Source organism: Neomonachus schauinslandi, chromosome 7 (genome assembly GCF_002201575.2).
Source record: "Neomonachus schauinslandi chromosome 7, ASM220157v2, whole genome shotgun sequence".
In the NCBI taxonomy this organism is placed as follows: domain Eukaryota; kingdom Metazoa; phylum Chordata; class Mammalia; order Carnivora; family Phocidae; genus Neomonachus; species Neomonachus schauinslandi.
In genome coordinates this window covers 56,325,108-56,347,396 of record NC_058409.1, presented here as the reverse complement: position 1 = coordinate 56,347,396, position 22,289 = coordinate 56,325,108, and the positions used below count along the sequence as shown (strand labels likewise).

Below are 22,289 nucleotides of genomic sequence, written 5' to 3'. Positions count from 1 at the left end.
CATAAAAAGTAAAAGTTTCATCTTCTAGTTAAATTTTAGAACCAAATTCTCAAGTTCTGTTAAAAATTGTTTTTGAACTTTGATTAGGATAATATGGAATTAATATATTCCCTTCTTTCTTCCCTCTTTCCCTGTCTTTCAGTAGCATTATGTTTATATTTTGTAGTTTTTATCATAGAGATCTTGTGCATTCCTTGTTAGATTCATTTCTATGTATTTTTAAATCTTGATGGCCATTATGAATGGTCCCCTTCATTATATTTTTAACATTAATTATTAATGGTATATAGGAAGACAAATGACTTTTCTGTGTTCTGTATTTGGCCTCCTTAGTGAACTCTCTTCTTATCTCTAACAGTTTTTTAGTTTCCTATGCTTGGATTTTCTGGATAGATAATTGCGTTGGGAAATTATGGGAGATTTATATTTATTTTAAAATATTTTTAACTCATTTTTTTATATGTAGAAAAAGCCTACTGGGCTCTATGTTGGAATTGCGTTAACTCTATAATAGATCAATTTTGGGAGAATTAACATTTTAACAGTATTTTGCCTTATGACCCATGATCATGATTCTGTTTCTTCACTTGTTTAGGTCATCTTTAATTTCTCTCAATAGTGTATTATATTATAGTTTTTAGTGTTAAATTTTAAGTTGTATTATTTTGTTAATACTTTATCTAAATACTTTGTGTTTTTGAATGCTATTTATTGAATGATATATTTTAATTTTCAGTGAGCAATTATTGTTTGCTAATTCCCCTTTTTATTAAGTAACTAATAGTTATTTTACTTGAAATTTTTTCAGTGAGCTGTTAGAGCAATCATTTGTTCACCTTTACTTTTGTCCAGTTTTTTTTTTTTTTTTTAAAGATTTTATTTATTTATTTGACAGAGCGAGACAGCGAGAGAGGGAACACAAGCAGGGGGAGTGGGAGAGGGAGAAGCAGGCTTCCCGCCGAGCAGGGAGCCCGATGCGGGGCTCGATCCCAGGACTCTGGGATCATGACCTGAGCCGAAGGCAGACGCTTAACGACTGAGCCACCCAGGCGCCCCTACTTTTGTCCAGTTTTTAATTTGATTTCTAAATAGTACCATATTTCTATGTGGAAGCTTTTAAAATCATTTAGAAATTTTTCTGTTCGTGTGTGTGTGTGTGTGTGTGTGTGTGTGTGTGTGTGTATCATTTCAAAACATCTTTTGGCTATGGGCGCCTGGGTGGCTCAGTTGGTTAAGCGACTGCCTTCTGCTCAGGTCATGATCCTGGAGTCCCTGGATCGAGTCCCGCATCGGGCTCCCTGCTCGGCAGGGAGTCTGCTTCTCCCTCTGACCCTCCCCCCTCTCATGTGCTCTCTCTCATTCTCTCTCTCTCAAATAAATAAATAAAATCTTTAAAAAAAAAAACAAAACATCTTTTTTTTTAAAGATTTAATTTATTTATTTATAAATAAATATAAAAAATAAATATATATAATATAAAATAATATATAATATAAATATAAATATTTATATTATATTTATATTTAATATTTATAATATTTATAAATATTATTATATTTATAATAAATATAAAAATAAATATATATAAATATAAAAAAATACCTAGGAATAAACTTACCAAGGGGCCAGAAGACTCATTCCTTGAAAACTATAAAACGTTGCTGAAAGAAATAAGAAAAGACACAAATAAATGGAAAGACATCATCTATTCATGGATTGGAAGACTTGGTATCGTTAAGATGTCAGTATCAAAGTGAGTATGTATTCAGTGTAATTCCCATCAAATTCCCAGTGGTGGTGTTTGCAAAAACAGAAGAATCTATCCTAAGATTCATATGAATCCTGAATAGCCAAAACATTCTTGAAGAAGTTATGTTTCACACTTCCTGATTTGAAAACTTAATTCAAAGCTATGAGTAATCAAAACAGTGTGGTAATGTCATAAAGACAGACATATATACCTGATAGACCATGCAGAAATAAACCCTTCCATATATGATCAAATGATTTTGACAAGGGTGAGAGACCATTCAATGGTGAAAGGATATTCTTCAACAAACGGTGTTGGGAATCTGGATATCCACCTGCAAGAAAATGAATTTAGACCTCTGCTTCATAATATAAATCTATATATATCTATATATATAAAAAACAAGGCAAAATGAATTAAAGACTTAAATATAAGAGCTAACACTATAAAACTTACGGAGGAAAACATAGGGCAAAAACTTCATGACATTAGATTTGTCAAAGGTTTCAAGAAAAAGCAACAAAAGAAAAAAAATGGATAATTTGGGCTGTATCAAAATTAAAATCTCTGTGCATCATATGCAGCAGTTGATGAGGCAACCCACAGAATGGGAAAAAATATTTTGAAATCTATAAAAAACCATTCTCCCATCATAGAGGAATTAATATCCAGTATATGTAAAGAACTCATACAACTCAACATCTAAAAAAACAACCCAATTGAAAATGGAGAAAGGACTTGACTGGACATTTCTCTTGTCTTATACTTCGGTAGTAAGTAATATTAGGACCATTTATGATTAGATGGTAAGTTATGCTAGGGAAGGGGGTCTCCTATATCCACTTATTATCCAGGTAGAAACTAACTGGTAGCTTTTTTCCGAAGTACCTCACACGAACTACATCATGTAGAAATATGTTGAAATTTCTGTCATATCTCAAATAATCTGGTATCTTTTTTTTTTTTTTTTTATCATATCTGACATAAAAAATGTCCTGGATTGACTCAATAGCAAAGTGAATGTAACAGAAGAAAGAACCAGAAGTTGAAGACAGATCATTAGAAATTAATTTGCAGAACAGATAAAAACAAAAAGAAATGAATACAGCCTCAGGGTTTTGTTGGATAATACCAAAAGATCTAACAAATATGTTCAAAAGAAGAGAAAGAGATTGGGGCAATAAAAATACTTGAAGAAATAATGGTTGGAAACTACCCAAATTAATGAATGACATAAATTTGTGATGAAATGTTCAGAATACCCCAGTCAGGATAAACTCAAAGAAAACCATGCCTGAACACAAAGCAATTAAACTGTGGAAAATCAAAAATAAAGAAATAATCTTGAAAGTACTTGGGGAAAAAAATGATACATTACATACAAGGACCAGTGATTTGAATAACTCCATATTTCTCATCAGAAACCATGCAGCCAGAAGACAATAGAACACATTTATTTTATTGATTGATTGAGAGGGAGGGAAAGAGAGAGAGAAAGAGAGCAGGGGAGGGGCAGAGGGAGAGGAAGAGAGAGAATTGTAAGCACACTTTCAGTGATCTCACAACTCTGAGATCATGATCTGAACTGAAGAGTCGGATGCTCATCTGACTGAGCCACGTAGGCACCCCTGGAACATCTTCAAAGTACTGAAAGAAAATAGAGGTAACACCTGAACAACAGAGGTTTGAATTGCATGGGTCCACTTATACATGTTATTTTTATAGTATAGTATTGTAAATGCATTTTCCCTTTATGATTATTTTTCTTATGGTTTTAATATTTTTTTTCTAGCTGTATTGTAAGAATACAGTATATAACACATACAACATGTAAAATATATGTTAATCAACTGTTTATCTTATCAATAGGGCTTCCAGTCAACAGTAGGCTATTAGTAGTTAATATGGGGGGAGGAGTCAGAAATTATATGTGGATATTCAAGTCTGTGGGTTGGTGCCCACAATCCCTGCATTGTTCAAGGGTCTACTGTATTTGGTAAGCATAAAGGACTAATTTTATTCTTTGTAGGTTATACTGAGAGGTTTTAAATGGATATAGATATAGTATATATTATAGCTGTAATATAAAGGCTAGCAGGAAGGTGGGATTAAAAGGGCCCATATGGTTGTAAGGGTTCTACATTTTATTTGACCTGGTTCAGTATTAGCACTAAGTAGACTGTGAAAGATTTGCTGTATCTTGATTTGTCTATCTATCTAATAATCCCTCTAGAGGAAGAACCACTAAAAGTTAAACAAAAATATACAGCCAAAAAATCAATATAAAAATTAAAATAATATTTAAATGCTCCCAAATAATGGGAATGACAGTGGTCAGACAAACAAAACACAGACAGTAAACAGAAAACAGGTAATAAAACTGTAGACCTGAATCTAACGACATCAATAATTATATTAAATTTGAGTGATCTAAAGTCAACAACTAAAAGATACTGTCAGATTAGATGAAAATATCAAGATGCAACTATATATTCTCTAGGAGAAACCCACTTTTATTTATTTTTTTAAGATTATTTGAGAGAGGGAGAAAGAGAGTGATAGAGAGCACTAGTTGGGGGAAGGGGCAGAGAGAGAGAGAGAGAGAGAGAGAGAGAGAGGCAGATTCCCTGCTGATCAGGGAGCCCGATGTGGTCCTTGATCTCAGGACCCTGGGATCATGATCTGAGTCGAAGGTAATTGCTTAACTGACTAAGCCACCCAGGTGCCCCAAGGAAAAACCCACTTTTAGTATAAAGACATACATAGATAGATTAAAAATATAAGGATGGGAAATATATACTAGGAAAACACTAAACAAAAGGGCAGCTCCCACCCCTAGCACTTTCCATTTCTCATACATTCCTTTTTTTTTTTCCCACAGTACTCTCTTTTACCATCTCACATATTTTATTTATTTATTTATTGTTCCTCACCCCCATTAGAAGGTAAGCTCTAATGGGCAGGGATTATGTACTGTTCACAGTTGTATCATCAAGGCCTGCAATAGTCCCTGGCATGTAGTGCTCTCTCAGCAAATATTTGTTAAATGAATTTGACTATAGGCTTTTTTCTTCTGTCATCTGTTAACATTTTTTTGAATAGTGTTCTGTAGAACAGTTGGGGAATACTTAGAATAGGATATAATAGGACAGGATCTCTGACTTCTGGTAGTCATTGAATAACTGAAACAATGGGCTCTAGAGAACATTTGATCCCTCTCTCCTTATTTTACAGATGAGGGAATTGAGGGAGGTGAAAAAATCATACAAAGATGTTTTACCTGCAGTAAAACAGGTTTACAAAATACTCAAGTCAGAGTGCCTGGGTGGCTCATTCAGTTAAGCGTCTGCCTTCGGCTCAGGTTGTCATCCTGGATCCCTGCTTCAGGCTCCCTGCTCTGGCGGGGGGGGGGTCGTGGGGGAGGAGTCTGCTTTTCCCTCTGCCTCTATCCCTCTCCCCACTTGTGCTCTGTCTCTCAAATAAACAAAATCTTTTAAAAAGATTTTAATCTTTTAATCTTTTAAAAAAACCAAAATATTCAAATCATAATATGACAGGTAAGGAATAGAATATAAAAGACTAGCTTGTTTTAGAGTATTTTTAAACTATCCTGTAGAAGGGTCTTGTTGAGAAATTGCTAACTGGGATTATAATGCTCAACGTTATAAAATGTTGTAAAACATTTGTCATAAATTTATAAAACTAATAGTTTCCATAATTTTTAGGTAGTTTCCTAGCTAGAGTGTATAATTCATATAGAATCCCTTTCCAGAAAATTATAGTTTAAACTTTATTTTGTAGCTATCAAAGTCTTGACTATTAATAGACATGAAGATATATTCTGGGAATGAGAGTAAAGGAAATGGGGATGTAGGTAGACATACAACTAAAATAAATAGAAATAAAACATAGCACATAGAAAATTCCAAATGAAAAGTGTAGATTAAAAAATACTAGAGGAAATTAGAATTGGATGACATGGTAGGCCAGGTATTGGGAGATGACTCTAGGAAGGGAGAGTGATTAGAATTTGGGAGGAACGTGAAAAGTAAAAAGAATTGGGGCGCCTGGGTGGCTCAGTTGTTAAGCGTCTGCCTTCGGCTCAGGTCAGGATCCCAAGGCCCTGGGATTGGGCTCCCTGCTCCGCGGGAAGCCTGCTTCTCCCTCTCCCACTCTCCCTGCTTGGGTTCCCTCTCTCACTGTGTTTCTGTCTGTCAAATAAATAAATAAAATCTTTAAAAAAAAAAAAATAAAAAGAATTGAGTTGGGGGTGTGATATGAGTACAGGCATGGAGGAGCCAGAGAATGTTCTGGTAGTGGTAGGTCAGTTTATTTTGATAGTAGCATTTGTGTAGAACAATAATGATTGATGCGCTTAAAAGGGATCTTGCAAACTGAGGGCGTTTAATATTAAGTGAAATGGTTTGGATTCTTTTTTTTTTTTTTTTAAAGATTTTTATTTATTTGAGAGAGAGAGCATGAGCAGGGGGTGGGGTAGAGGGAGAGTGAGAAGCAGACTCCCCGCTGAGCAGGGAGCCTGATGCGGGACTCGATCCTGGGACCTTGAGATCATGACCTGGGCCGAAGGCGGACGCTTAACCGACTGAGCCACCCAGGTGCCCAGTAGTTTGGGTTCCTAGGCAGTCAGGGTTGAAACTGTCAGTGATGTACATTATGGACAGGAGCAGGAGACTGTTGGAAAAGGTCCTTTATGAGGTGATAGTGACCTAGTTCAGGATAGTAACAGTGAGAAAGGATTAATGTGATTGTACAGAGAAATCACAACGGGACCTAGTTATTTTGTAGATTTGAGAAGAAAGAGTTCTGTGGTTTCTGGTATCTGGGAAAATTGGTGGAAATAGGAAGTTCTAGCATGAGTGCCATTTTATCATGAGAAATAAGTTTGGTTTTAGACAGCAAGTTTGAGATGAGAGAGACATCTAATGATGTCCAATTATAGAAGTGGAACTGGGGCTTAGAGTTTGGGGAATTGATCCCCATAGTGGTGAGAGTTAAGTCCTGAAGGTGAATGAAATGTTAGGAGTTTCAGAGATTGTAGAATAGTGTAGCCTGAAAAGATGGTGGTGCACAGAACTTTAGTGGGCAGAGCAGAGGACTTGGTGAAGGGAACTTTGAAAAGTAGTGATTGGAGAAGTAGGGGAACCCTTGAAAAGAAAGCCAGGGGAGAAATAGCTTGTTCAAAATAACATTTATTCCACCCCCCCCACCTCCATTACAAATGCAGTATAATTTTAATATAAGAACCTGGGAAATAAAGGACAGTATAAATATTTAAAAATTATTTACACCCTCATTAGCCAGAGAAAACTGTAGATATTTTATTATATCTCTTAAATTACTATATATTTCTTCTTTAATGTGTCTGTGTATTTGTATATTTATATTGATATACAAGTCATTGGTTCTTTGATGCAGATAGTTGAGATAAGTAATAACTCAAAAAGGCCTGTTAATTCCATAGCTAATTTGTTGATTCTATTTTCTAAATATTTAATGTATGTAGAATTTGTTTTATTTTCAAATGACTCATTTTAAAAAGGTTTCACCTCTAATACTCTACTTTTATCCTTCAGATGATTGCAAAAGGGAAAAATGCATCTGAACTGTTTCCTGCTGTTGTGAAGAATGTGGCCAGTAAAAATATTGAGGTACTGTTTTTTGGGTTTTTTTTAAGATTTTATTGTTTTATTTATTTTAGAGTGAGAGAGAGCGTGCACACATGTACACTGAGCCGGTGGGGTTGGGGTTGGTAAGAGTAGAGGGGGAGGGAGAGAGAGGGAGGAGGGGAAAGAATCTTAAGACTGCGGAGTGCGTAGCCTGACCCCACAGTCCTGAGATCATGACCCCAGCCGAAACCAAGAGTCTGATGCTCAATCGCTCGACTGGCTGAGCCACCCAGGTGCCCCTTGAGGTGCTATTTTGATTCATAATCTTCATGATTCCTTTTGTTGTAAAAGAATCATACTTTTCAGTTACTTTGAAGTGTAGCATAAGATCCTTAAGTATCACTAGATTTTTTGTTATAATTAAAATGTCCATAATCTTAAATAAACAGTATTTGGATTTTTGGACAGAGAATGTGAAAAGTAAATGAGATTAATTCACGTGGTGAATGGTGGTAATTTGTTGTGTATTCTTAGAAACAAGTTTACTTGAAATTCTGCTCTAGGGACTTAATTTTAAGATAGCACATGTCCAGTGAAACAGACCTAAGTTCATGCAGTATAAGGGCAGAGTTTGAACCCAAGTATTATCACTCCACATGTAGTGTTCTTTTTGAGACATTTTAGCTCTGGTATACCCTGCCTCTGTACAGCAGGATGTATTGTGAGCCTTCAATTACTTGTCTCTGTGTGGGTTTGTAAGTGGTGTTTGAAACAGAAATTCAAAGAACTTTGAGGCCAGGGTAATGTTGGGTCAGATGGACTAATGACTTTTGATAGAGTACAAAAGAAAAATAAGAGCCAGTGTAGAAACCATTGAGTAAGATGAGTAGAATGAAGAGTTCAGTGAAGGGGATAAGAGATTGATCCTGAGCAAATGGCTTGTTTTTAAAATAATAGAAGGTAGTAGGGAGGAGGATTGAATGACCATGTCTGTCATGCCTCTCACCGTCAACTGATGTGGTAGTGATTGTCTGGAGGATATGTTTACTCAGTAAGACGTAGTGATACAAGCATGAGAATGAAAATGCCAGCACACATGCTTCCTCTTTGCCCATTGCTGACAACTGTGAACATCAACTGTGGGGAATGTTCTTGGCTCTGTTTTTGAGTCTGGAAAGTTTGACGGAAGGAGCAATCTCCACTGAAGAATATTTTCAAGGACTTAGTGACATCAGGGCAGATGTTTTAGGTGGAGATAGATGGAGTATAAGAAGTAGAAATTAAGAAAATAAGGGAGTTTTTCCACATAATCAAGTATTAATATTACTATTAAACCTGTATCTCTGTTTTATGTATTTATTTAGTAGGTGCTTGCCCTAGGATGTACAACGCACATCTTTATCTTGCTACAGTCTACCACTAGGATTTACAATATACATCTTTAAGTTATCACTGTCTACTTTCAAGTAACATTATAACACTTCACATATACTTTGAAAATCTTAAGACAGTGAATTTCCATTTTCCCCCTCCCATCTTTTCCCATGGTATCATGCATTTTACTTTTAAATATGCTAAAACTTCCCAGTCATGCCATAACTTTTGAAGTGTGCCATTCATTGATTTATAGTGTATTTACAGAATTGTGCAACCGTCACCACCATCTACTTCCTCTATATTTTTATCACCTCAAAAAGTAACCCTGCTTTGATTAGCAGTCACTCCTTATGGCCCCAGCCCTATGCAACCATTAAATCTACTTCCTATTTCTGTGGATTTGCCTATTCTGGGCATTTCATATAAATGAAGTCATATAGTATGTGACATTTGTGTCTGGCTTCTTTCACTTAGAGTGCTGTTTTCCAAGTCCATTCATGTTGTAGTGTGCATCAGTACCTCATTCCTCTTTATTGCTGAATAATATTCCATTGTATGGATGTACTGAGTTTTGTATATTCATTCATCAGTGACACTTGGGTTGTTTCCACTTTTTAGCTATCATGAATAATACTACTATAAACACTTTGTACACATTTGTGTCTGAATCTATGTGTTCATTGCTCTTGTATGTATACCTTGCAGTGATATTGCTGGGTTTTATGGTTACTGTCTTATTTTTTTGAGGACCTGCCAAACTCTTTTCTACAGCAGCTGCATCATTTTACATTTCTGTCAACAATGTGTGTGTTATAATTTCTCCACATCCTCACCGGTACTAATTTTTCTTTTTTCTGGGGGGGGAAAAAAAATTACTTTCTTTTAGATTATAGCTATCCTAGAGAGTGTGAAGTGGAATCTCATTGCTGCCTTTGCAGTTTTCGATTTGCATTTCTCTAAGAGAAAACTGTTGAGCATCTATTGGCCAGTTCTACTTCTTCTTTGGAAAAATATCTATTCAGATCCTTTTACCATTTTGTAATTGGGTTGTCTGTTTATTGTTGGAGTTCTTTATATATTCTGAATACTAGACTCTTAATTGGTGTCTAATTTGCAAATATTTTCTCTCATTCTATGGGTTTTTTTCCTTTGAAGCACAGACATTTTAAATTTTGATGAATTCCAATTCATCTATTTTTTCTTTGTTTGTTTATGCTTTAGGTGTCATATTTAAGAAATGGATGCTTAATCCAAAGTCATGAAGATTTATACTTATCTTTTTCCTAAGAGTTTTGTAGATTCAGCTTATATATAGTACTATGATCCATTTTGAGTTAATCTGGATGCTTAATCCAAGGACCCAAAGATTTATACTTGTCTTTTTCCTAAGAGTTTTGTAGATTTAGCTTTTATATATAGGGCTGTGATCCACCTTAAGTCTCCATGGAACTACTGATCTGCTTTCTGTCACTATAGTTTTGTCATTTTTAGAATTTCTTAGCTATTAAACCGTACAGTTTGTTATCTTTTTATTTGACTTCTTTTACTTAGGAATTGGAGATTCGTCTGTGCTGTTTCATGTATTCACATTTTGTTCCTTTTTTGCTGTAATCTGATATTTCACAATTTTTAAATTTACCTGTTGAAATACACTTGAATAAAATGCTGTATGTGGTCATGTATTTTAATTTTTTTCTTTTCTAAATACCTAGGGATGGATCAGTTGCATTGTCTGGAAAATGTATATATAATTTTTAGAAAATAGTGTATAGAGTTTTCCAGAGTGGCTGTACCATTTACATTTCCACCAGCAATTACATGGGAGTTCCAGTTGGTTCACATCCCTTCCAACACTTGATCTTATTAGACTCTTTAACATTAGCCACTTCGGTAGGCGTATAATGGTATTTCCTTGTGCCTTTATTTGCATTTTTTTATATTTAGTGATGTTGAGCATCTTTTCATGATTTATTGGTTGGTCATCTCTCTTCTAAATCAAATCTTTCAAATCTTTAGCCTGTTTTTAATTTTTTTTTCTTACTACTAAAGTGTAAAAATTCTGGTACCAATCTTCTGTCAGAAGATGGTTATTTACCATTATTAATTTTCTCTTGGTCTGTGGCTTGCTTTTTTGTTTTCTTAATATCTTTTAAAAAGCAAACACGTGATTTTGATAATGTCCATTTTATCTGTTTTCTTTTCAGTCATACTTCCTGATTTTTTTGTGACCTGCTTAAGAAATCTTTGCCTAATCTAATGTCAAAGAATTTTCCTGGTTTGTTATAAAAGTTTAATAGTTTTAGCTATTATATTTAGGTCTGTGATCCGTGTCATAGGTTTATGATCCACAGGTTCTATAATTCACTGGGAGGATTTATTTATAAGACTCAAGATATAGCCATAGCTATGATTTATTACAGTAAAAGACACAACAAAAGCAGGCCCTGAAACAGGTGCGTGGGGAGAGGTCCAGAGGAAATTAGATGCAAGCTTCCAGGTATCCTTGCCCACTGATTTTCCCAATGACAATTCCTCCAGCATCAGTTGTGACAAAAAGCATCAAGTGTTGTCCACTAGGAAAGTTCATTAGTGACTCAGTGCCCAAGTCTTTCACTGGGGGCTGTTCATGTAGGCATTACCTGCCCAGCAAGTACCAAAATTCCAGACTCCCCGAAAGAAAGCAAATGTTGAGCATAAGCCATATTGTTGGTATGTAAACCACCCTTCTCAGTTAGGGAATGTGGGAATACCCCTGAGATTCAAGTTCCCAGATGCCATTAGGGCCAACTTTGTAAGCAGACTTTCTAAAGATAGCAGTCTCTGGCCTGCTGTATTAACTCTTTACTGTGCAATACATTTTAAACTAGATTTTGTGTGTGATGTGAGGTAAGGTTTGAGATTTCGAGATACATATTTTTTTCCAGATATTCAGTTGTTCTAGTATCATTTTTAAAGAAGACTATATCTTTTCCCCCTTGAATTACCTTGCCACGTCTTGTCAAAAATTACTGATCATATAAGTGCAGGTGTGTTTCTGGACTCTATTCTGTTCCATTGATCTGTTTGCCATACCACACTGCCCTGTTTACTAGTCTTTTTTGTTGTTGTTGTTGTTGTTTACTATAGCCTTGAAGTCAGGTAGTATAAGCCCTCCAGTCTTGTTCTGTTTTTAACCTTATTTTGGCTAATCTGGGTCCTTTGTCTTTTTATGTAAGTGTTAAAATTAGTCTGTCAATTTCTTCAAAAGCCTCTTAGAATTGATTTTGTTTGCATTGAATTTATAGATCAGTTGCCATCTTTACCATATTAAGTCTTCCAATCCTTGAATGTGGTCTTCTTTAATTACCTTTTGCAGTGTCTTGTAGTTTTTGGTATGGTTTTGCACATACTTTAAATTTAGCTTTTAGTAGTTTTGAATGCTATTTTATTTTTTTAAAGATTTTATTTTGAGAGAGAGAGAGAGAGCGTGAGCACAAGCAGGGGCAGTGGCAGAGGGAGAGGGAGAAGCAGGCTCCCCACTGAGCAGGGAGCCCGATACCGGCCTCATCCCAGGACTCTGGGATCATGACCTGAGCGGAAGGCAGACACCTAACGGACTGAGCCACCCAGATGCCCCTTGAATGCTATTTTAAACAACATTGTCTTTATAGTTTCATTTCCCAATTGGTTATTGCTAGCATACAGAATTGATTTTTGTATATTGATCTTGTGTCCTTGTTAAATTCACTTATTAGTTCTGATAGTTATTTTATAGATTTCTTTGGCTTTGTTACATAAATGATCGTATCATGTGCAATTATAATTTTACTTTTCTTTTTTTCTTGTTGAATTATACTAAGTCCAATTTACATTACAGTGTTGAATAGAAGTGATGAGCATGGTTATCCTTGCCTTGTTTCTCATTTAGAAAGCATTGAGCCTTTTACCATTGATTATGATATCAGCTATAGGTTTTTTTGCAGCTATCTGTAATCATGTTGAAGAGTTCTTTCTATCCCTAGTTTGCTGAAAGTTTTTATAGTGAATGAGTTTTGAATTTTTTCAAGTGCTTTTTCAGTAACCATTGAAATTATATGATTTTTCTCTGTTCTCTTGATAAAGTAAATGACTGGGATTGATTTTCACTTATTAAACCTTTTTATTCGTGGGGTAAATCCCTCATGGTCATGGTGTATTAAACCTTTGTCAATATTGTTAGGATTGATTTGCTAACCTTTTTTTTTTTTTTTTTTTTAAAGATTTTATTTATTTATTCATGAGAGATAGAGAGAGAGAGGCAGAGGCAGAGGGAGAAGCAGGCTCCCCGCGGAGCAGGGAACCCGATGCGGGACTCGATCCCAGGACCCTGGGATCATGACCTGAGCTGAAGGCAGACGCTTAACCGACTGAACCACCCAGGCGTCCCATTGCTAACCTTTTCTTAAGGAGTTTCCCATCTATATGTTATTGAAGGATTTTTTTTTTTTTTTTTTACTTGCGGTGGCTTTTGTTTTGGTATCAGGGTAATCAGGTTAATACTAGCTTTATAAAATGAGTTGGGATGTGTTTCTCCTTTGTTGTCTTAAAGAGTATGTGTGGAGTAATTTCATCTTATATGGTATTATTTTATCCTTACTGTGAAGTCATCTGGGCTTTGAGTTTATTTTATGGGAAGGTTTTAAATTATGAATTCAAGTTGTTTATTGGGCATAGACCTCTTCGGGAAATAATTAACTCAGCAGGCGTGGGTTCTCAAACCCTGTATATTCACAAGAAAGGTCTGTTTTCATGACTGTCCCTTGTCTGTCTTGTGCAGACAGAGCTATTGGACTGTTCTGTCTGATAAAAGTTTTTTATGTATCTGTGGTCTTGAGTCATGGTGTACTAGTTTGTCCAGATAGTGTATACTAAAATTGTAATTTATGGTAAACACCTTGCTTTTTCTTTTCCTGTTCTGGAGCTAGTCACTGATCTCATATGTAGTGATGACAGTGTGTATAGTTGTACATTACCTACATGACTGAACCCTAATAAATGCTTTGGACAGTATTTCTCAGTCAGGTTTCCCTGGTTGGCAGTACTTTGTACATGTCATCACACACTGTTACTGAAGGAATTAAGCAGATCTTATGGTGATTCTACTGGTAGGAGGACTCTTGGAAGCTTGTGCCTGGTTTCCTCTGGACTTCAGTCATGTACCTTTTCCTTTTACTAATTTTACTATGTGTCCTTTTGCTGTAATGAACCATAACCCTAAGTGTAACAACTTTTTGAGTCCCGTAAATCCTTCTAGCCAATCACCCAGCCTGAAGATGGTCTTGGTGGACCCCCAACACAGGGCTATTTAGATTTTCTATCTCTTCTGGGATCTGTGTTGGTAATTTGTCATTCACGAATTTATCCACTTCAACCAGTGTCAGTTTATTAACATGAAGTTGTTAATAATATTCCCTTAGTATTTTTTTAGTGCCTGTGCCTTCTGCAGTGATATTTTCTCTTTCATTCCCGATATTGGTAGTTCTTGTCTTTTCTCTTTTTCTCTTGATCAATTTAGAGCCTTATCAATTGTATTGACCTTTTAAAAAATAGCTTTTGGTTTTATTAGTTTACTTTTTTCTGTTTTCTATGTCATGGATTTTTTTTTGATTACTGACTTTTTTACTTATCTTTCATATTTCAGACTTGTACATAATTTGGGGTTTGTTCTTTTTTTTAATATCTTGAGTTGGGAACTCAGATCAAATCTTTTTCATTATTTAAACCTTTAATGCTATGTATTTTCTTCTAAACATTACTTAACTTGCATTTTCCAAATTTAATTTATATATTTTCATTGTTTAGTTAGTATTTTTTATTTACTTCATGATTTCTATTTTGACTCATGGATCATTTAGAAGTATGTTGTTTAATTTCCTGATATTGGGGGTGGGAGGATTATCTTAATGATCTTAACGTTGATTGCTTTGTAACATAATTCCACTTTAGTCTTAAAACATACCTAGTATTATTTCATTCTTAAACTTTATGAGAACTTGTTTATAGAACATCAGAGTTTATTTTGGTGTGCATGCCATGTGCAGTTAAAGAGAATGTGTATTCTGCAATTGTTGGGTGTATATTCTATAAGTGTTATTTAAATAAATGTGGTTGATAGTGCTGTTTATTTATATTTTTAAAAGTGTTTTTACTGACCTCTTGTCTAGTTGTTCCACTGATTGCTAGGAGAGGGATTTTGAATCTCCCAACCATGGTTCTGAAATTGTTCATTTCTCCCTTTAATTTAGTCATTTTCTAGCATATATTTTAAAGCACTCCGATCAGGCATCACTCTTTGTGTCTTCCTGATGAATTGACCTTTTTATCCTAAAATAAGTCCTTCTTTATCTCTGGTAAAACTTTTTAAAAGTCTATTTGATTTGTTACTAATATTGCCACTCCAGCCTTCTCATCTCTTTGTATGGTGTATCTTTTTTTCATCTGTTTACTCTCAGCCTATCTCTGTCTTTGTATCTAATGGGCATCTCTTATTGACAGCATGTGGCTCCAACTTTTCCCCATCCATTTCATCAAACTGTGCCTTTGAATTGGATTGTTTATTCTTTAAACACTTAATGTCATCATTGATGTGTTCGGATTTGAGTGTACTGTTATACTGTTTATTGTCTATTTGCTCCTTTTGTTTCTTTTTTTCCTTTCCTCCCCTTGTTTTGGAGGAAATCACATTTTAAATTTTCTTGTTTTTATTTATTTATTTTTAAGGATTTTATTTATTTATTTGACAGAGAGAGAGAGCACGAGAGAGGGAACACAAGCTGGGGAGTGGGAGAGGGAGAAGCAGGCTTTCCACTGAGCAGGGAGCCTGATATGGGGGCTTGATCCCAGGATCCTGGGATCACGACCTGAGCCGAAGGCAGACACTTAACGACTGAGCTACCCAGGCACCCCACTTGTTTTTATTTTATTTCACGTCTTGAAATTCTCTCCTTAACATAGTCATATTTTTGTCTACCTTCTTGGGCATATGGAGCATATTTATAATAGTTATTGTAAAGTCCTTTTTTTTTAAGATTTTATTTTTAAGTAAACTCTATTCCCAATGTGGGGCTCAAACTCATGACTCCAAAATCAAGGGTCACATGTTCTACTGACTGAGCCAGCCAGGCGCCCCTCTGCTATTTCTATCATTTCTGTCATTTTGAATCTTTTTCTGTAGATTGATTTTTCTCATGGTTATGATTCACATTTTCCTAATTTTTTAATATCTTTAGTAAATTTTAATTAAATGCTGAACAATATGAAATTTATGTTGTCATTTGCTGGATCTTGTATTCCTTTAAATTGTGTTGGGTTTTTTTGTGGTGCACAGTTAAGTTATATGGAATCATTTGATTTTGCAAAGCATGCATTTAAGCTTAACGAGGGAGTACAGGAATATTTTTAGTCTAGATTAATTAATTTATTATTTTTTTTTAAAGATTTTATTTATTTATTTGAGAGAGAGAGAATGAGAGACAGAGAGCATGAGAGGGAGGAAGGTCAGAGGGAGAAGCAGACTCCCTGCCGAGCAGGGAGCCCGATGCGGGACTCGATCCCGGGACTCCAGGATCATGACCTGAGCCGAAGGCAGTCGCTTAACCAACTGAGCCACCCAGGCGCCCTAGTCTAGATTAATTTAATCCCACTCCTAAGGTGATGTTCTTCTTAGGATTCTACTAAAAAACCCATGTATTTATCAGACATTTTCTCTCTGGCTGGTAGGAACATGAATTATTCCTAGCTCTTTGTGATCTTTGAGATCTGTTCTTCCTGCCTTTTTCCAGTGTTTGTTTTTGGTGTTCTGTGTTCTTCTGTTTTTGTTTTGGTTTTTTTGGATGGCCTCAGGTAGTTTCATCTCACTCTTGTGCATGTCAGTGCTTAGTCTTAAGACTTGGTGTTTGTCCTCTGCAGTGTGTGTGCTCTCTCTCTCCCTCTCACTATCTCTGTGAAGTTTCCTCCTGTTTTTCTGCTCTGCAAATTCTAGCAGCATTGGCCTCTGAACTTTGATCTCTCTCTCCTCAGCACAGTGAGTCTTCTGGATTCTGTTTGAGTTGCCCCTGGTGTGCTGGTGGATATACTACCTACCCTCTGTAGTGGCACTCACTTTGACTTTTCCCTCTGAGGATTCACAGTACTGGGCTGCTTGTTGTCCAACATATGAAAACTCTTTTCCCCCGATCTTCTGTTTGGTTAAGGTAGGAGGGTAAATCAGGTCTCTCAGTTATTATTAAATTATAGCTTCATATAAAAATCTTCCTAAAGCCTTAAAAATATATGGAATGTTATTGATCAAATGAAACATTAGTCTCATTTTGTATGTGGAGTTGTCAATTTATACTGTGGTGACATACTTGAAAATTCACATCATCTTTTCCAATCTCTACATCAGACTTCTATAGCAGTGTCTTATACTGCTTTATGGCCAGCATATATTGAGTGAGCCATATATCTTTAGCAATTTTATAGTCAATGCTTAAGTATTTTTGGTTTTAGAAACAAAGCATTTTTGTCCCGCATCGGGCTCCCTGCTCGGCGGGGAGTCCGCTTCTCCCTCTGACCCTCCCCCCTCTCGTGCTCTCTGTCTCTCATTGTCTCTCTCGCAAATAAAGTCTTAAAAAAAAAAAAAAAATTAAAAAAAAAAAAAGAAACAAAGCATTTTTTAATGAAAAGATTGGGTAGGTACAGAAAAATAAGAGTGAATAAAACACTCTTAACGATGGTAGAGTTTTTTTGTTTAAGTAGAACAATAAGATCAGTGATTCAGTTGTTACATAATACAAATACAAGATTGATGTAAAATAGACTCTTAGCTATTATTTTAACACTATGACAGTGGATTGGGTGTTACTATGTCTCTAATATAAAGTAAATTAGTAGTTTAGTTTTTCCCCATATAAAGTAAGTTTAAATAATTTTGAATTTATGTATTCAAAATCTGGAAAAGTAAAAGTAGGAGTATATTTTATACAATTTCTAGAGTACACATTTCCATATATTTAAAAAGAAATATTTTCCTGTCACCATTTAAACTTTATTAGAATAATTTATGAGATTTTAAAAATAAGTACTTTAAACCCATTTTTAGATACTTTTTTTTTTTAAGATGTTATTTATTTATTTGACAGAGACCCTGCGAGAGAGGGAACACAAGCAGGGGGGAGTGGGAGAGGGAGAAGCAGGCTTCCTGGAGAGCAGGGAGCCCGATGCGGAGCTCGATCCCGGGACCCTGGGATCATGACCTGAGCCGAAGTCAGACGCTTAACGACTGAGCCACCCAGGCGTCCCCCATTTTTAGATACTTTTTAAAGTATACTCCATTTTTTTATTAGATAATGCATACATTATATATTTTGGATAGGTGAATTTTGCTCCCAAAATGATTAGCCATCATAGACTCAGTTTGACTAACTTGGGTAAATTAAAATCGAAACACTTCATTCATTTAATATTGGACTTAAATAGAGTCTCTGTTCGTAGGAGCAATGATTGCTAACATTTAAAAGATGCTGTGTGTGCTAGGTTGTTAGTACCTTACATATATCCTCATTTTATCTTCACAAATAACCCTGTCAGATTGATACTCTATCTAATTTCCCAAATTTTATTTATGAGGGCAAGACAACAGAGGTTAAATTATCTGACTAAGGTCACACAGTATGTTTCAGAGTCAGAATCCAAAGCCAGGTGGCTTGGCTTCAGAACCCATCTTAGACCATTCCCCTTTTAGAGCCATCCTTCCTGTTTGGTGCTTCCTTCCTCCTCCTTCTGCCTTAGTGACTTTGGCCCCAAATCAACATCTGGTATTAGCTATCCTTTGGGAGGTATCTGGCATTGGTATAAATTTTTTTATGTTTTAGAGATTGGTAGAAATGAGCAAGTCCTTAGAAATTGGTAGTTAAATTAACTAGTTCCCCCTGGACTTCTAGTCTTCTTGTTAGCAGAAAATTCTCTATTATTTATTGTTCATCCAAAGCTGTTTGTACTGTTCATTAGTTATAGTAGAACTTCCCTATTTGTTCATCTTTTCCCTTTACACTCAGATTCTCTTGTACTGCCTAGTGTTCTGCAACAAAAACGTCACTATAAACATAATTATTGGTCTATTTGTTGGATTTCTTTTGTTCTTGAAATACCTCGTTTTTGAAATATGCTTAATCCTCTAATGTGAGAAAACTGACATAAGCTTCTTAAAATTTATGTTTAGAGAATTGATTGATGTTTCATTGCTATCAACTGCAAAATTTCATTTTTATTAGTACATGCTGCCTTAGACACACAGTTAAGCTGTGCATCATCTTCCATTTGATGTCAGATGATACCAAAAGTTACCTAGTAAGCAATCAGTGGTTATAGTACAAAAATAATCAAAGGTTTAGTCAATAACTCATGAAGTTTGATTTACTCGTATTGATAAACTAATTAAACAGATCTGCCTGTGTTCTTCCAGCCTACTGGGGCTCTGCTATGATTAGCTTTACAGCAAGGAGTGTTATAACATTGAATGAAGGTAACTGATCAGAGAATGGTGTAGTCACGGAGCTTTAAGTACTCCCATTTCTGGTCACAGAATGGTTTCAGGGAAACTAGGCTTTCTCTGCACACCTGCAGCCAGTCAGTGCATAGGCCTCTTGTGGTCAATATTGATTGATTCTTATAACAGAACTAGAACAAATTTGGTGTTTTGCAACCTTCTGTGATTTAATATTGTTATGCTTTTTGCTATAACAGTCACAAAAATCCTTCTCCAATAGTGAGTAATTACAGCAATGCCTGCTAGCTCAGCTGTGGTTCTGAATGTTTCAGTGTTGCCAATATAAACCCCTGGATATATTCTGGAGTTCATAATTCAGCTTTAAAAGTTGGCTGTACAGTTACTTGATAAATAAAGGTGTTGCTGAGAAATAAATCACAGGAGGATGAGGGGATGGGTGGACTCTAATCCATTTCCTTTCAAAACTTTCCAGAGAACTGTAGACTGGATCTGAATATAATTAGTAAGAAGAAAAAATACTTTAAATGATTAATTTTCTTTTTTAGCCCACAAGTTAAAGACTTTGGAGGCAATCTTTTTAATACCTATCATCTTTTCATAATATGTTGGTGTTTTTCTAGGCATCTATTTGGTGAATTATAACCATTGTGGTAAGTTAGATTCCTGCTGTAGGACTCTAATGGGAAATGTCTTAATAAATTTTTTCAGTATACCACTGGGCTGTGATGTTTCATTCAGCTAATTATTGAACTCTTACTATATACCAGGCATGTGATATAGGTCCTGAGAATATACAGATGAATAAGGAAAGGTTCCTGTATTTAAGTAACCTCTTGTTCATTCTAAGGTGGATTTCAGAAATACCTTATTTAAAAATGCATCTGTGTTTTGTTTTGATTTATTGAAAATGCTATAAATCAGTCAACTAGCAAGTGTTAATTGCTTTTTGGCACTGTTGTAATCTTAGGAACTTAAAAATCTGGTGGTGGAGAAAGCTATCAGTACCTCAGACAATTAGATACATGCTTCTTAAACTGTAATTAAAAACTTCATATTTCCATTTAAATATAATCTAAAACATTGGGTATAATTTGTATCATATGGTTGCCATCTTATATAGTAGTATCACATAATTTTGGAACCTACTTGTATTCTTGTGTAAGCTTGCTTGCTTCTAAGTGAACATTGAAAAGGGTTTGTGGACTTTCAGTGGCCTAAGTGGGTTGATATCATCTGTAGATATGTGATCACTTGGGTGAGACTGCTGTTGATTGATTGGCACTCTGAGGTGTGTGTGTGTGTGTGTGTGTGTTTTGTTTTGTTTTGTTTTTTGGAGTTAGCTTGTTCCTGATAGACTGATGTTTCAAAGTGAAGGACTGTCACAGATTGGTTGATTGGCAAAAGTTTGTTCATTTAGCTTGAGTTTTTGTTGACCTATTGGAGAGGTTTAAAACAGTTTTAGTGGCTCTATCTTATCAGTGCTACAGAAATAGCTGTCTTTGTGGAAATGTAGGAACTTAAAAATATTTTCAGTTTGAGATTTTGTTTTAATCATAAAGAAGTTTCAAATACTTTTATAATGAGAGAAAGTACTATTATTTTATAGTAGAGGACATTTGGAAAGATGAGATTCACCCCAAAGTAAAAATATCTTTATTGTTTTATCTGAACAGAAAATTAATATTCATTGTAAAAAAATTAAATAATAAAGATGTAAAGAGTGAAGGTCACTGGTTAATACTACCTCAGATATAGTCACTGTTAACATTTTACTATATAGATTTCTTAGGCTTGATTTGGAATCCTAGTTCTTCATTTAATACATGTGCTGTCTTGGTCAAGTTATTGAACCTCTCTGTGCTTCAGTTTCTTCATGTGTAAAATAGGAGTAATAGTACCTGTTCATTGAATTGTGAATTGAAAATGAATTAATTTACCCACCTTGCCTGCGCCTGCCCCAAGCCAGCGGTTCTCCACTCCCCCACATCCAGTGAGACGCACCGCGTACCGACGCTGACTGAGCGGACACGGGCAGAGCGATGGTAGCCAGGCTCGGACTGGGGCTGCTGCTTCTGGCGCTGCTCCTACCCACGCAGATTTATTCAAATCAAACAGCTGCTGTAACACTTTCAAGTAACTCCTCCTCCCAGAGTACCTCGACTGCCCCAAATCCAGCTAATGCCACCACCACACCAGCTGGCGGTGCTCTGCAGTCAATAGCCAGTCTCTTCGTGATCTCCTTCTCCCTTCTACATCTCTACTGTTAAAAGACTCAGGCCAAGAAACATCTATACTTCCCCATCTTCTAAACCCAATCCCAATGGCATCTAGACATCCAGTGTGACAAGGAAAAAACAGGTCTTCATTGAATTTGCTAATTCCACACCTTATTTTATTGACAGAAAATGTTGAGGATCCCAAATTTGATTGGTTTGAAGAACATGTGAAGGGTTTGACTAGATGATGAATGTCTCTTAAATCTACTGGAGTTTCATGTACAAGATGAAGCGACAACATCCAAGATTAGTCAAGAGATAATTTCTTTAAATGTGGCTTAAAAGTATGGACATGTAAAATTCCACCTTGAAAATGAGGATAGATTTTATCTTACCTTGATATAAAAGATGGGATGTGAACGGATTCAGTTTTCATTTGGTTCATTAAATCTTTAAGGCCATAAAACAGTTAATACAAAAAGCTTCCATGATTCTATTTATATGTACATTAGAAGGAACTTCCAGGTGTTACTGTAAATCCTCAATGCATTGTTTCAGCAGTATTAACTTAATGCCTGTATACTCTAGATAAAAGTTTTATCTTGTTAAGCTATCACTGTTTCTTGGGAACTGAACTCTTTCCTCTGAGGCTTTGGATTTGACATTGCATTTAATTTTTTTATATAGTAATTGACATATGCCAGGGCAATGATGGATTGGAATCTACCCCTGATTGAAGCATAATGAGTAAATTTTGCTTATATACTGATGACTTATTCCTATTCAACAAGAGTGCCAGGTTCATTTAGCTA

At 35.5% G+C, this 22,289-nt stretch overlaps 1 protein-coding gene across 1 annotated transcript in view; it reads left to right on the top strand.

Moving 5' to 3' along the window:
* AP3B1 (adaptor related protein complex 3 subunit beta 1) overlaps positions 1-22,289 on the top strand; it is a 260,264-nt gene that overhangs the window by 38,153 nt on the left and 199,822 nt on the right. Inside the window, exon 3 of the mRNA XM_044916930.1 lies at positions 7,345-7,419. Within this exon, the coding sequence (XP_044772865.1) occupies positions 7,345-7,419 (75 nt within the window). The remainder of the gene's footprint in view (positions 1-7,344; positions 7,420-22,289) is intronic.